Consider the following 15,595-nt stretch of genomic DNA (forward strand, 5'->3'; position numbering starts at 1 on the left):
CACACAGTTACATACAAAATAGCTGGAAGTTCACAAATTGTGTATCTGAGGCTACAGAAGCCTGAATTACTTGTATATTCTGCCCTGTTTTAGACCAGCATGCTGTGATACTCTTCCCCAAGCTCAAATGCACTCTTCTGGTTTTCTAGCATTAATGTAGCTGTCGGTTTGAATTTCAATCTAGAATTATATCTGTTGACATAATTTCATAGTGCTGACTTCAATTGTTTAGGATTACTGTTTTGAACTACATAAGGAAATCAGTTCTTTTCTCTATGGTTAGTAAACTCCATCCAAGTGCATTTTAATGTATGTAGGAAGCCATAAGGCAATTATCTATAATATATTCTGATGTAAAAAACAACCATTAATTACTGGCATATTAGAATAAAAACTCTCTTATATATTTAAAGTGTATTATTACATATTTAATAAACCAATATAAATATTTGCTCAGATTTAAGAATGGTATTTCTATTACGACAAATAATGTTTTTAAAACCGTAACTGTCTAGTTGGCTTTTGGAATAACACGTGACAATGATTTGCTTAGTTTCATTCCTTTATTTCAATAAACCATCCAACTTGACTTACTATTCATACAAAATATTAAATGTAAGTATATAAAAATTCCATTGGGAAAAATATCCCTTTTTGTTTACTGTAAAAAAAAACCATCTAGAAATGAAAGAGTAATTTTCATATTTTAAGGAAAGGAACAAAATCCTGTATGTTTCCAGTCAAGCAGAACAATGGCAGGACCCAACATAACAGAAGCTTTAACAAAAAGCAAAATTCAAACAAGCCCCAAATTAATAGAAAGAAACCAGAACAAAACCAAAACAAAACAAAAAGAAGGCACCATATGATAACATGTATTTTAAAGACTGCTGGGTCAAATCATTAAGAAAAATATTTATATAAGTAATTAACACTCATAATTAGTGTGTCATATAAATCTGAGTGAAACTGCTAAGTAGAAATCACTAGAAGTCCAGGTGCTTCTTGCCGATGGCCATAGCACCACATCCTGAGCTCAGCAGTTTGGCGGATTCTGCCAGATCCTGTTTGCTTGCGCGGCTCACTGTGTCTGACAAGTCTGGAGGCAAATGCAGTCGCTGTGGCAGGAGATTTTCAGGAGGGAGAGGGAGACAGAGATGGAGAGAGAGAGAGAAGAAAGGGAGAGGGGAAAAAAACAGGGAGAAAAAGAAAGAATAATTGCAGGAGAATTTATTTTCCATAGCATGTTTCCAAATGCCATCTTTTTCCTGACTGATCAGTGACTTTATTTACTGACAAATAAAACACTTCCCAGACACTCTTTTAGGCTGACCTGGAAACAGTTTTGTATATTTTCAATAGATTCTGTAAATTGGAATAGATTTTTTCCTTATGAAAATTTTCTAAACAAAATCCAAATTTGCACAAGGTATTTAATTACATCTATGGGCATTTCTCCTTTAAAAACAAGTGTTTTGCCTGTATGTCAGCCCCTAAATCAAATCCTTTGATTTCCATGGCATTACAACGTCAGTATAGGTTTATTTCAAACACACATACTTTGTGGCAGAGTCTGAAAATAAATGTGATGATCAAAAGATGGAGTGGGCTCTCCCTGGTTGCAGCATTACTCTGCTCAATTTTTCTTCTTCATATTCTACTGATAGTTAATAACAACACGCAGTGATAGTAGTTGCATTTGTATAAGGCAATCATATATGCTAACTAAACCTTGCCACCCCTCGTGAGTTTTAGGAACATTACATCCAGTTTACAGATGAGGAGACTGAGACACAGGTTACACGGTTGTCCACAAGCACACAGTCCTTGCATAATAGAGTTTATTTTTCAGCTACGACAAAAATATTTCAACTCTCCCTCTGAGGACCTTTTACGCTGGAGATGTACAAAAGACATGACATTACCATTTAGCTTTCGTAAAGCAAGGTGAAAACGAATGTAAAACTGAGGTTTTACTTGGTTAATTACTGGCTCACTTTTGAACACAGCGAGGTACTGAAAGCTGGTCAGATGAGACAGTTGAGCATCTTCTGCTCAGTGCAATAATTTATGAAACTGGTATCATGGAAGGAGCGTATTTCTTGAAAGATTTAGTAGGCAAAGGCTAAACTGTGTGGCTCTTCTCTTAAAATGCATGTGCTTCTGAAGGGAACAGGGTAACAGTAATGGCTGCAAAACTATTTTCAGAGGTGGTGTGGACTTACCCTTATATTCTGCTTTTTCCTATGTTTTTGCTTTTATCACAACACATAAATACTGATGCCTTTTATTCAATACCTTTGCAACTTTCATAGGATAAGAATTCAATTAAAAAGCATAAGAAATATCTGTATTTACAGTGGGCTGACTGTTCAGTTCATTGCTGGCTTTGAGATTGTGCACTTAGTATCACTTGAGAGGTGGTCCAAAGTGCTTCCTACCAGAAGTGTGCTGGGTTGTTGTCTTCTCCAAGGGAAGGAAATGTGTAAAGTAACACACGTAGAGTAGGAAAGCCTGTACCCAGGCTGAGATGACATACCTCAGTGTGGAAACAGGAGAAATGCGTGTATTTATTTGTAGCACTTTTTGCCTATGAAGCACCATTTATGTATCAAAACCCACCCACGTTACACACCATTTAGTAATGATGATGCTCTCACATTTCACTCTTACATCAGAATCTGTGCTGTAACTTACAGTTCCTCCCTTATTCCTAAGAAGGCTAAGCATGTGGATGTGAACAGTGGTCCATGACGCCTCATTTCTGCATTGACATGATATAAACTAGGGCACGTGCCTACCTTGTTTGTCTGCTGAGAACAATGTTTGCTAGCAAAGAGCCAATGTACAACTTGGATGGTACGAGGGGGGCTGTAACCACTGGAAAATGAAGGGCAAGGAAAAGCTGTGAAGTGCAGATGATGACTTGGCAGATCTTTCAGCAACATTTTCGTTCCAAAAAAGTGCGTAGTACCCTGCTAGCAGGGTGCAGGGTATCTGGTATGTGGGAGGCAGACAGACAAGTGGACTCATCCAGCCTTCTCCCACTCACTGTTAGCATCTCTCCGCCCTCACCAGGGAACGGTGCCTTCCTCTAGGGGAAATGCGGTCCCGCTCTCTTCCTCCTGCAACTAGCGACCCTCTTGCCAAGTCTGCCAAACGGATTCAAAGCACGGTGACAAAGAGCAAAAAGAAAGACTCAGCAAACTCATCTTATGCAGGGACTAACTAATACCACAGTTAGGGAACAACTGTAAACTCTGCCACACTGGCCTGGACTTAAAGGGGGGTCAAAAGAAAAAAAATCTTGCTATTTACACAGCCTCTTAGTTACTGCTATGTTTGTTCATTGATATATATTATAAATAGAAAATAGAAGGATATTTATAAATTTGCAAAGATTCAGACAGGAGAAGTAGAAATTAAAGATCCTCAGATTGGATGGTGGGACTGGATGAGGCTTTTACAGATGTATTTGTTATGATACGGTGTTTCATGACACACACATATACTCCTCTTCTCCCACCTTATTCTGTGAAGAGGATGTACACTGCTCATTTAGTGACTGGCTATTCAGTATTTTGTTTTCTTGTCACTGTTTAGTCTGAACTTTTCTGACTTATTTATTGTACACTATTCAAACCTTGTTCTGAAGACAGAATGGCTTTTCAATAACACATGTCAGTACACAGCACTTAAATGCTTCGCAAATACCGTGTTATTTTCCTAACACTCTTGTGAGATAAGGCAGTGAAGTTACCTCCATTTTAGGGACAGGGAATTGAAGCACATAAAACACACGGCAAAAGGTATCTACTAATTTCAGAAACACAATATGAGGCATTTAGGACTTGCTTTCCCAGATTGTTTAGCACTGCACAGCATTTCACATGATCAAATGCTAACTTCATTTGCAGCTGTGAGTGCTTAGTATTTCTTCAAGAACTCCAAGTCAGGCACTCAGAAAATAAGAGTACAGAAATAAAAATACTGGGCTGAAGCGACATGACCACACAGAAGCTCAGCGGTATAGGCAGAGACACATCAGACCTTCCACAGTATCCTTCAATTGTCTTAATAACGAGACCATCCCTCCTGCAATCCTTGCCCTCTCCACAACGCAGATTTTCAAACATCACAACATATTGCTGGTTCTCCAGAGAACATATTTCTCTGCATATTCCACATTCATCCTCAGGTCAGATGTATTCTGAACAATAAAAACACCAGGGTCCTCTGAAAACTGCTGAATATTATCCTGCTACTAAGATCTAAATCACAGAACACACACACGCACACACACACGCTACCTCTGAATAAAGCCTGAATAGGCATTTCAAAATATAATTCCTTACGTTTTCTTTTCACAGCTTAAAAATAAAAACAGGGCTGCAAATATTAACCCTACTAAATATTTTAAGACCATTACAAAAATATTCTAAATTTTAAACCACGAACACACTGGAAATGCATTGCGTGGCATTATACAGGCACCCACAGGTTAAACAACAGGCCTTTATTTTTGGCACCAATAGGGACATTGCGGTCACTTGAACTAAGGCAGTAAGTGATAGCATGAATAGGCTGTGATCCTTTTTGAACACCAGCATTACAAAACGATCAGACATTTTCACAGATATTTGCTGACCACAGAGAAACAATCCCATTTAAAGTCCCAGTTTAGGACAAAATGTTTTCTGGTGGACAGCCTTCTCTGCTATTTCTGAGGCTGTGACCTCCACCCCTTTCAATCTCTCTTTCTCTTATCAGTTTGAAAGAATGAGGCTGAATTTGCTCATGTCAGCAATCCCAGTCCTCATTGCACAGGCCTCCCATCCTGCAACTGGTCTTCAGGACAAAAGCACTCCTTCTCCGGTTATCTGCTCTCCATAGCCTCTGCTCCAGTCACTCTCAGCTTTCTGCTTCCAAGCTCTTCATTCCTGCTTCTGCCAGTCCTGGGTTTCTCTCACCTGTTTCTGCCCATATTCCATCCTCTGCTCCCGTCCCTAATGCCTACATCCAAATTGAGCGCCAGGCCACCCTTTCTTGCCTCAGCCCTTTGTCTTCCTCATCCTCTATATGTTGTCCTCCTCCTCTTCCCACCTGTTGTTCTTGATCTGTCCTTCTTTCTCCTGCTGGCACTGCCTTCCGTCCCCCCTTCCTGTCCCTGTCCCTCGGCACTGGGCCCAGAGTGCGGGCACAGGCAGCGGCTCGCCTCCTGGTCCGGGAAGCAGGTACATCCCTGGAAAGGGGGCAAGCTGAATACATGGTTGTGCTGGTTTTGGCTGGGACAGCGTTAATTCCCTTCGCGGTCGCTGGTGCGGGGCCGTGTTTGGGATCCGTGCTGCAAACAGCGCTGGTGGCCAGGGATGCTTTAGCTCACGCCGGGCAGCGCTTGCCCAGCGCCGAGGGCTTTCCTGCTCCTCAGCCACCAGCCAGCAGGCTGGGGGGCACCAGGGGCTGGCAGGGGACACAGCCGGGACAGCCGAGCCCCACGGACCAAAGGGACATCCCATCCCATGCGGCGTCACGCTTGGCATGGAAAGCTGGGGGAGAAGAAGGACGGGGGGGACGTTGGGAGTGACGGCATTTGTCCTCCCAAGTCACCGCTATGCGTGACGGAGCCCTGCTGTCCTGGGGGTGGCTGGGCACCTGCCTGCCCCTGGGGAGGGGGGAAGGGATTCCTCGCTTTGCTTCGCTTCCATGTGCGGCTTTTGCTTTGCCCATTAAACTGTCTTTATCTCAACCCACGGGTTTTCTCACTTTTGCCCTTCTGATTCTCTCCCCCATCCCACTGGCGGGGGGGGAGCGAGCAGCTGCGTGGGGCTGAGCTGCCGGCCAGGGTTAAACTGTGACAGCAGCACTGCGTGTGCCTTGGCCAAAGAGGTGGATTTTTGCAGGACATCAAAACGACGTCCCTGGCATAAATGCTAGACATAAAATTGCGTATTTTCATTTGTACTTTTAGATAATTGAAGTCTTTCGCTAAAATATTTCAGTGTGTGGATAAACAAAACTACTGCAGCCTACAGTAAGCTGGCAGGACAACAATATTTTAAGGCAAAATGGTCATAGTCTGCCAAAAGTAAATATGCAAGTGAAAACAGGATCCTATAATCACCTCCTTGTGATAAGAAATTTCAAAGAAATGTAAAGTTTGTCAGTGTAAAAACTAGAGAGTGCTGGAGTAAACTTCCTTTGTGCAAAGTTGACTGTGTATCTGCATTATCATAGTGTGTTTAATTACATGGTCACACACGATTTTCACGCATGCGGGCTGTTAGAAAGGTTTAAACTTGGGATCTTCAGAACTGGACTCTAAGCTTCATTCACTTGATTAAGAAATACCTGGCGATGGGAGCAGGCTATTACAGTGCCAGGCCTGGCTAGGAAAGGGCACGATGCGAGTGCTGGTGCTTCCTGTCCACTCCGTGTCAGGCAGGTCCTGAAGGCTTTGTGGCAATAGGAACAATTACACTGAACCCAGCTAAGCACACAGCTTTAGGGCATGTGTTACAAAAGGAAAACAGTTCAGACAAAACTTATTACGTACTTTGCCTCTGCTCATTCCCTCTGCCTGAAGAAAACTTCCAATTACCTTATTTATTCTCAATGGGGAAAAAAAAAGTGGAAGACAAGAATATGTAAACCTACAGGCCAGAAGGGACACCCAGCTATCAGCTAGTCCAGTCCCAGCACTGAGGACCAAATAAGAGCCCTGACGGTTTTCTGACACTGGTCTGCTTTGTAAGACTGGGATGTAAAAAGATCCAGGCTATTCGAGGAACTTCCAGTTGGCTGGTACATTTGGTTAGGGTGTAATTTATTTTTTTAAATCAACAAAATCCCTAGTAGACAAAAATACTAGCAGGTGCTTCTGCCAGTGTAGCTTATTGTATCAAAGGGATTGTTTTACGGATTTATTATAAAAAGCAGACTTTCCATTGTAAGACTTTTTTTCTCTTCAGTATTAAGAGGATTGACCAGCAGTTTTCCTAACAACCTCTCCAGATATTGATTATACCTCAGTGACAAGATGCACAGAAACAGTATGCAGGCTTTAACTGACTATAAAAGAGGTTGAAAATAAAAGAAAAACCATGTGACTGAACCTAAGCAACCAAAGACAGGTTAAACAAAGAGCTAGCTACTAGAGATAATGTTAAAGAACTGATTACTATACAATGATACACATAAGCTACACATACTTCTGAAGGAATCTACTTGCACTGCACTGTGGAGACAACTAGTGAAATCCAGTATTATGCCTACATGGTATAAACAACAATCAGTTCATAAAATTACTTTTCAGGTTTGAGGAAATGTATGCCTGCACAGACTGTTTTTTACACTAGCTAAAATACGCAGAAATAATTGAGGGTAGAAGACACTCAAGATACAGAAAAATTTCATAAAATTACTTGAGGGCTACTAAAATCACATATTCTATAAAATGCTTTAAGCAATAAAAAGTATAAACATGTTTAGCATGAATATGATAAGCAGGTATACATATACTGGCAAAAATCTAAACCCAAAGTAATTCTTCCTCATATTACTCCAAAATCTTTACTTTGGTAGCTATTATAAATGTAATACATTAGCAAACAAATACATAATAAAAAGAGTGATGCAAAATCATTGAATCTCATTTAAAAAGTGGTGGTAGTTTATTTTTAATTCGATATATATTAAAGTAATCCCACTGAATTTAACCTTGTGACTCTGCTAACAGTTCTACTGAAGCTTTCAACAACTGAGCCCAGACTTCCCGAAGTTAAGCTTTACAAAAAATATCTTTAAAATTCCATTTATTTGGATCTTTGACCAAAAAAATTGCTTATTAGTCTACTATGGCTGCAGTTCTGCCTTGGGGCAGAGAGATGGGTTAATGACCTCTCTAGATCCCTTCTAGTTCCATTTGCTACAACTCCATGAAAACTGAAGTCACCAAAGCCGAAGGGATTTGGTTTAGGGGAAGAGGGGGGTGGGGAGAAGAATTTTAGGAATGCTGGGAAAAAGAAAGATGCAGACTTCTAGCTGGGGAGTTTTATATCCTACTTATTTCTCTTTGAAGCAGAACTCTCCCCATTCCTTAAAGGCCACACAAGAGAGGACAGGAACAGTCCATGGTACAAAGGCCGAGTTCCTGTTACTGTTTCCTCTTCTGCTTATGATGTCCACAATGCAGCCCTTGCATTATGTTTTCCCTTTGATATCTTATTACTTCATTTATAATTACTAGTAATTATTTCTATTATCATAATACCTAGGAAAAGGCTTCAGCATTTTTGTAGGTATCATGGAAAAGGTGGGTTTTAAGGAGAAATTGGCAGGAGGTTAGCAATGCAGCTTTATAAAACCTCCCCTTAGAGTGGAGAACCCTGTTACTTGCTTGAAAGTTATCAAAACTGTCAAGTGATTGTCACTGTTAGCTGACTGGAAATCGATTTCTTATTCATTATTAAGATCTCACAGGCAGGCTGGGGAACAGGACCTGGAGGCCGTTGGAAAAGAAAACAAGCAACCTACATCTTAAGAGAAGAGGGAGCCAGCAGAGGGATGCCAAATCCCTCCCCAGGCGCTGGGCTGGCTCTTCTTGCCGTGAAGATGGTTGTCCCAGCCGGGAGGCCTGAGCTGGCAGTGCCGGCGGCCAGCTGGTACTGTGCAGCTGTGCTCCCCCAGACTGGGCTGCTGGGGCAGAAGGAGCTGTGCCAGAAGCAGCCCGCACAGCCCCACCAGGGGCTCCCCGCTTTGGTGGGGAGCTGCACTCTGCTCGGGCCATGGCCATTTTCCTGTGTTATCGCTTTTCCAGGGCCCCAACATGGAGCCTGCTGCTCCGGGTACGATCCTGACCTGCTGCCCTGACCTCTCAGCTTGACAGTGGGCTTACCGCACAACTGTGGGTCTGTCTGGCAGTCACCAGGACTGGTGGTGACCCTGGTTGCCTTCTCTGGACCTGCTCTGCTCTTGCTATTTGGGAAGGGGAAGGATTTAATAGCAGTGGCTGAGCCCGCCAGGGACATCGGGTGTACCTTCAATGCAATGGTGACATGTGGCACGGATCCCCTGCGGTGCCCTGAGCAACAGCTTCAAGGCCACTGTAATATGTTTTTTACATGGTGAAAGAGGTCCCAAACAAACAGCTTTCCCTGACAGGACACACCTTGCATTTCTGGCTGAAATAGCTGCCAAATGGTTACAAACTCCTTAAGAGATACTCATTTCAGAAGCATCTTAGCCTTGCCAGTCAACAACTTTACTGCTTTTTTAACAGTTCATCACCAAGCATAGTAACTAACCGGTCTTCTTGGCAAAAACAAATCACTGCCTTTGGGCTTAATAAACACAAAGATGTGCAGGTATAAAGTCTGATACGTAGTGTACTGATGTATCACTTAAGCTGACACAACTCTGTAACAACTCACATACAGATCTGACAATATTACTATGAAAAGATATACAATTCCTATTAATGCTACAAAAAACATTTGAGTTAATGTAAGTTCACTTATCAATGACAAAACAGTAAGCCCTTTACCAGAGAAGACATTATAAGCTTTCACAGCAAGGACTAGAAAAGTCATTCCAACCAGCCTGGACCTGTGTCAGGCTGAAATCACGTGACAGTCCTGAAATTTGGTTCACAAATAGTGATGGTGTCTTGCAAGCTGTAATATTGATCTTGTGGAGAGAATGGTGTGTCTCACAATCTACAATATTTATCTAACGGAGAGAATGGTGCCAAACTATCCTCCCATAACTGCACTTAGGTCTTAGGCAAAATATTTTAAAACTCGTTTACTATGCATCTCTTACATTCACATTGCAGTTTTCTCAGTGTTTTAATAAATTCAGGAGACAAACCAGTTGGTAACTATTTTTCTGTATAATGGACATGAATTCAGTTTTCTCTTGTTCTGCTATATTCACAGATGCTACATTGCCATTTTTAGATCCCAGCAATGCAGAAATTTTCTAAACTGATTATAAAGACAAAAGACTTGACTTTTAAAAAGAGCATTCTAAAATTTTCTACTTTTCAGGTAACTGTGATTGACTTATAAGTAATCACAACTATATCAACCCATGTTATAATAAGCACATCTACCATATGCATTTCCTAGTTCTTTAAGTTGAAGCACAATCTGAGCCGTCAAAATTAATTATTGTTAACATCAGGTGTTAGGAGAAGTCTTCCACTAAGAATAGCTGATAAATATACTTCTACCTACATATCCCTGTCTCCTAAAGGACACATTGCTAATATGAAAATAATTTTTTCTATATAGCTAATAATACTTAAAATACTTGAACACAATCCTAAAACTCTTATTTTCCATCACTTGCAGAATGTAAAATAAACCCAGGGTAATTCTCACTTCACCTCATTTACAGGACAGTGATGTTTTGTTGTGGGTTTCCAACACCACAAAGAGATTATTTAAACAGTGACTTCAAAAGACACCTGGGAAAATTAAGAACCCTTCAGAAACCCCCTTCCTTTTGTGACAGACTTTATAAAAGCTGGTTTATGTCTCAGAATGCTGAATCTTAGCATGTGCCTCTTCAGTGCAGCTTTCCAGTGTATCTGCTTTACAGAAGTGGTATGATTATATCCAGGAGGATTCAGTTCAAACTGTGCTTATTCGTTTGGATGTGCCACATGGTACTGTTTCTGTTCTCTGACCAGAAAACTATGCAAAGTGCTTAAAACCTGAATTCCTGAACTTAAAACTCGGTTTATTAAACAATAGCTGTTGCAAAGGGAAAATCTTTCAGAGATAGCGGTACCGATTGCTTATTTCCAGTAACATGTGAGTAGAGACGGGTGGGTTTTCGTATGTGCAGCACTAGTCACTACTTTTCCGTGGCAGGAAAGGAAAGTACAGACAATTGCCTGAACAAACTCTTTCATTCCAAAGAAAAACTCCAAGATGTGCTAAGGATGATTTGCTACATGTGAAGGGAGGCAAGGGAAAGATAAAAATATCAGGAAGATTTACTTTCTCTGACACTTGAGAATGCTGGGTGTTTGGCACCATGGAGTGCTCTAAATCAAGTACAAATCCCAGACCCGCTTCATGGTATAACCGTAGTCTCTGCATCATGAAGAAGCTCCCTGTGTTAAAAACGGGGTGGGATTAATCAGTGATGGTTGTAGGCTATCCAAGGACTACAGCTGTTCAACTGCTTGTCTGATCCAAAATTCAGAGAAATACATGGTAATCTTACGACCAGAACTGTACTAAGTACTATTGTAATACTTACTGACCCAGCTCTTACCAAGCATATATTGAAAAGATCGTCTCTGTCCTGAAGAGTTTACAGGCTGAATATGCAAAGTGGGTAAAAAGGAAGAAGTGAAAGATAAAATATCTAGACAGAAGGGAAAATACTGTGATATATAAACACTGTATTAATGCCAAAGCTTTTTTTTATTTTCCTTCTAACTGAAAGAAGTATTGCATAGAAAGGTGAGTGAAAGAGAACAGCCAGAGGGGAAGAAATTAAGTGACAAAGGGCTGAAGACAAGATGGAGTGAAGAAAGGGAAAGATGGAGGGCAGGAGGAGATATATTATCTAGGCATGCTATAGTTGAGATTGGAGCACACTGTCTAAATGCTGAAGGGAAATGCTGATGGTATCACCTACGTCCAAAGCAAGCAGATGAGCTTTTCTCCTGGTCTTTTTGCTGAATTTCTCCTCTCTGAGCTTATATCAGAGGAGTGTGGGACCTGTGATGCAAGTCTGAGTAATTCTAGGGCTCTCAGGATAGCCCGGATGGATGCTAATGTTAATGTCACATTCTTTTCCCTGTCAGATTCATTCAACCTAATTGCAGCTGTCTACAAGTCAGCCACTCGGTTTAACCTATATTATATACTTAGGATGAGATGAATCACCCTTGCAAGTGCTTGCCCATCTCTGCTGATTATTCAGGAAACCTGGGCTGATTAGCTTAACCAAAATTCTCAACTTGGAGTGTAAAAGACCAAGGAGAGGAATTCAGTCCTGAAACTGTCTGAAGATTCTCATTGAGTCAGTGGCTCCACTGTATCTCCTCTTTCTTGGGGTGCCATTGCAACATGCCACAAAGTATGGATTTCATATGAAACCACAGACAGTTCACTGGAAACATTCCGGGGTTGCTGGTGATGCCTGCGCTGCTCTACAACAACTCGGGTCTCTCTACTGGGAAGCTTGAGAAGTGTTCAGGACATTGTCTGTACAAGCAAAAGCTATATAAGTAAGGAGGAGGGTGAAATAGCATTCAGAAACAAAAGCATCTGTTCTAGGAGATCCGATATACCACATTGTTACTGTTACCCTCTATAATTTCAGCAAAGTTGGAAAACTAACCAAATATTTGAGTTTGCATCCAAAGCTATCTGTTAAAAGTGCACTATAATCTATTTGGCTACTGTCTCAGTTTAAATAGTTTATCACATTTCAGAAATGTGACATTCACTTCATTAATACACCCATTCAAAACCCACCATTTTATCCGAGGAGGTGCAACAACACAAATAACTGATAAAATGTGTTCTGCCTTTTGATAAAATTGTCCAGATAGATTTCAACACTGCACAGAAAGGTATGTTCTTATACATGCTCCAAGACAGGTAACTCTGTTACAAGTGCTTTCAATGCCTGATTTGCCAACTCAAAAAAGAAAGACAACAAAAAACCTAAGCAGACTTCTGGATTGAATACTTCTGTCAGCTATTGCTAAAATACACATTGCCTGGAAACTTCCACTGATTTCAAGTATCTAGTCTTTATAGAGCCTATGAAATTTAGAGTTTAATGAAGTGCTTTCCTAAGAACAGGAGAAAATAGGAGCTGCACTGAGACTCTGGACCAGCCCAGCTGTGGGCTGCCTCAGTGTTTTTTCAATTTTGCATGCATTGACAATGCTGATTTCCTCCTGTACATCAGTTGCAGGAGTTGTGTGTACAAATGCAAATGCAACATGTAAGTATACATGCAAATGCACACATTACTTATCACTGCATCTGGGTTATTGATAATGGCCAATGTGTTTACCTACAGAATCTCTCCAAGGCATGCAGTATTGCTCTAGAAAGTGCTGAGACAGTGTGAGCTGTATTGTTTTACATTGGACTACACAATGCAAACCACCCATACAATATGTCCCTGAATGCCTCTGTTTCAAGAGACCAGTGTCACAGGTTTGGCAAGTTGCTGGTTATGAAGGACGAGTGCATAGGGGGCAAAATGGAAATCCTAGCTGGGGGGGTATTGTTGTTTTATACTGGGAGTAGCTCTATGCTCAGTAGTCTATTTACTTTTTTAGGTCAGCTAGAATTAGAAAATTTCCATTGCTAGGCAGCCCAGCACATCTGTGAAGCATTTCTGGGCGTTCAGACCTGAAGCACGCGCTGCCCAAAGGGAAGATTCATTACCCCGTGTTACATGGCCCGCCAGTCCCTCCCCCTGACAGCACAAGGGCTTCGGCAACAGGAAAGCGCCTTAACTTCATGCAGAAACATATTACATGACCAGAACACAACAATTAGCACGTTTGTAAAGCTTCAGGGGTAGGAACAATTTAATAGCTTTTTGAAGCAGACTAATTTTCTGGAGCTTTTCCTCCTTTTTTTTTTTTTCCTTTTCTTTTCCCCCTTCATTATTTTGCTTTTCATGCATGGACAAGTTCTTCTTTGCTACAGGTATTTTCTAAGTCTGCCTTGCAGGATTATGATGTGTAGAGAAACACAAAATATTCCACCACTTTAAAACAGTGCTAGAGAAATGAAAAAGTGCTATGTAAGTGCAAAGTATTCTTACTAATCTCTGCTTTAAAAGAAAGTATCATTTAGATAGATAAATTTATTGCTGGTTTACAAATTCCTGCACATTTACAAATCAAGGCTCCTAAAATGACAACCAGTTTGTTTTATGTTTGCAGCTTTTCACAAGCTAGAAACTTCAGCTCTGCAATGGCAAATGCCACTGTCAGATGCTCCATGCTATGGCAAAAACCAGGCCAGAAGAGAAAAAAAAAAGTATTTCTGCTATCATTGCCTTCTCACCCTAAAAACTGGCACTGATGTAGGAAGTATGTTCAGTTCCTGTAACTTCCAGGTAAGGATGCAGACATTATATAATGTGTATTTTAATATCTCTTATTTTCAAAACTAATCCTCATGACTCCTGAAGGTTACAGTTTTAAAACTCCAGCTAACAAAGCCTTGTGCTAATGCTACCAAATAACCTTAGACTTCAGAAACCACTGAAGTGTGATTTAATATCTGGAATATTGGATCAACCTGTTTTGGTATGAAAACGTTCTATGGCATACTTTAACTCAGTGATTGATATTGCTTACACAAAAAATATAAAAACTGCACTGGTGATCCAGTGGTCATGTTGGCTACCCTTTGGCAAACCAATGCTTTAGACGAAGTTTAAGCACAGGGTAAGAACTTGCTGGGGAAACATTAAAAGACAGGTCACGCTAATTCCTTTTTAAATGACTCTTTCTAAGACTCAGTGTAAACTGAAACAAATATATTACATATGATTGACAGAAACTGGTATCACATTAAATGCAAGAGTTTTGTGACTAATTGAGATTTAAATAAACTACAATTTATCTTGAAGTTTGGGGGAGGTCTGAACATTTGAGCACATTTCTACATCAAAAATGTGTTTTGTACAGAAACTATATGTCAAATTATAGTTATTTGCTTTCTGCTGTTTTGTACTTTTTTGTGTTTTGTACTTTTCATGTGTCAGTATTTTTTCATTTTGCTTCTTTATTCCATACTACAAGTAAGTGTCTTTAGAGCAATAAGATCTTTAAAATCCCTTTAGTGTTTAGAAATGTCAACAATTCAGTAGACTCTACTTGATGAATAGGCCAGACAGAAAAACCTGCCTCAAGTTTTTATCTCAAGAGAAGTAAGGTGCTTTGAAGAGCACTTGATTTGAGATTTAGAAGCCTGCTGCTATTCAGCACACGCTCTTGAGAGCTGTTAAGTCCTGACCCATAGCATGAAAACAGGTTGGAGGGAGGGAAGAAATGCTGGTAAGAAATATATTTTGTACTCCCTGCATAATTATTTCTTTTAAATACCATTTAAACATTTCTTCCTATAAATAAGTAAAATCCTAAGAGACCAGGCAACCTTATCAGACAATCTTATTTGAATATTTTGAATGTAGCTGGAACTTGCCAGAGGGAACAGCTACAGCACTGGAAAAAGATGAGGTTCTTAAAGAAAAAAAATAATCTAAATGGTTCTTTCCATTTGAATAGTCGGCACTGACATATTAAAGCTTCGTATTTTTGACAAGAGACATAGAAAACAAAGAGGTTTTCACTTCAGAATATGCAGTGGAAGAATATGAAATGGTTTGGTTTGCTATAATTATAAAAAAAATATATTTTTTTCATCATTCGCTATTGCTTCCACAGTCTACAACCAATCTCAATACCAGACTACAATGAGTTCATTCAACATCATAAAACAATCAATTTAAGATATCTGCACACCAATAATAATATCAGATGAACAGTGAGCCAAACTGTAAGTCAATCCTTTTATAGGAATATTTGTTCTTA

General features: G+C 40.3%; 1 protein-coding gene across 1 annotated transcript in view; it reads right to left on the minus strand.

Annotated features, from left to right (window-relative positions):
- Positions 1 to 548: 548 nt before the first annotated feature.
- ELP4 (elongator acetyltransferase complex subunit 4) overlaps positions 549 to 15,595 on the minus strand; it is a 149,965-nt gene continuing 134,918 nt past the window's right edge. The window contains exon 10 of the mRNA XM_037402681.1: positions 549 to 1,118. Within this exon, the coding sequence (XP_037258578.1) occupies positions 987 to 1,118 (132 nt within the window). The 3' untranslated portion in view covers positions 549 to 986. The remainder of the gene's footprint in view (positions 1,119 to 15,595) is intronic.

Source organism: Falco rusticolus, chromosome 10 (genome assembly GCF_015220075.1).
Source record: "Falco rusticolus isolate bFalRus1 chromosome 10, bFalRus1.pri, whole genome shotgun sequence".
In the NCBI taxonomy this organism is placed as follows: Eukaryota; Metazoa; Chordata; class Aves; order Falconiformes; family Falconidae; genus Falco; species Falco rusticolus.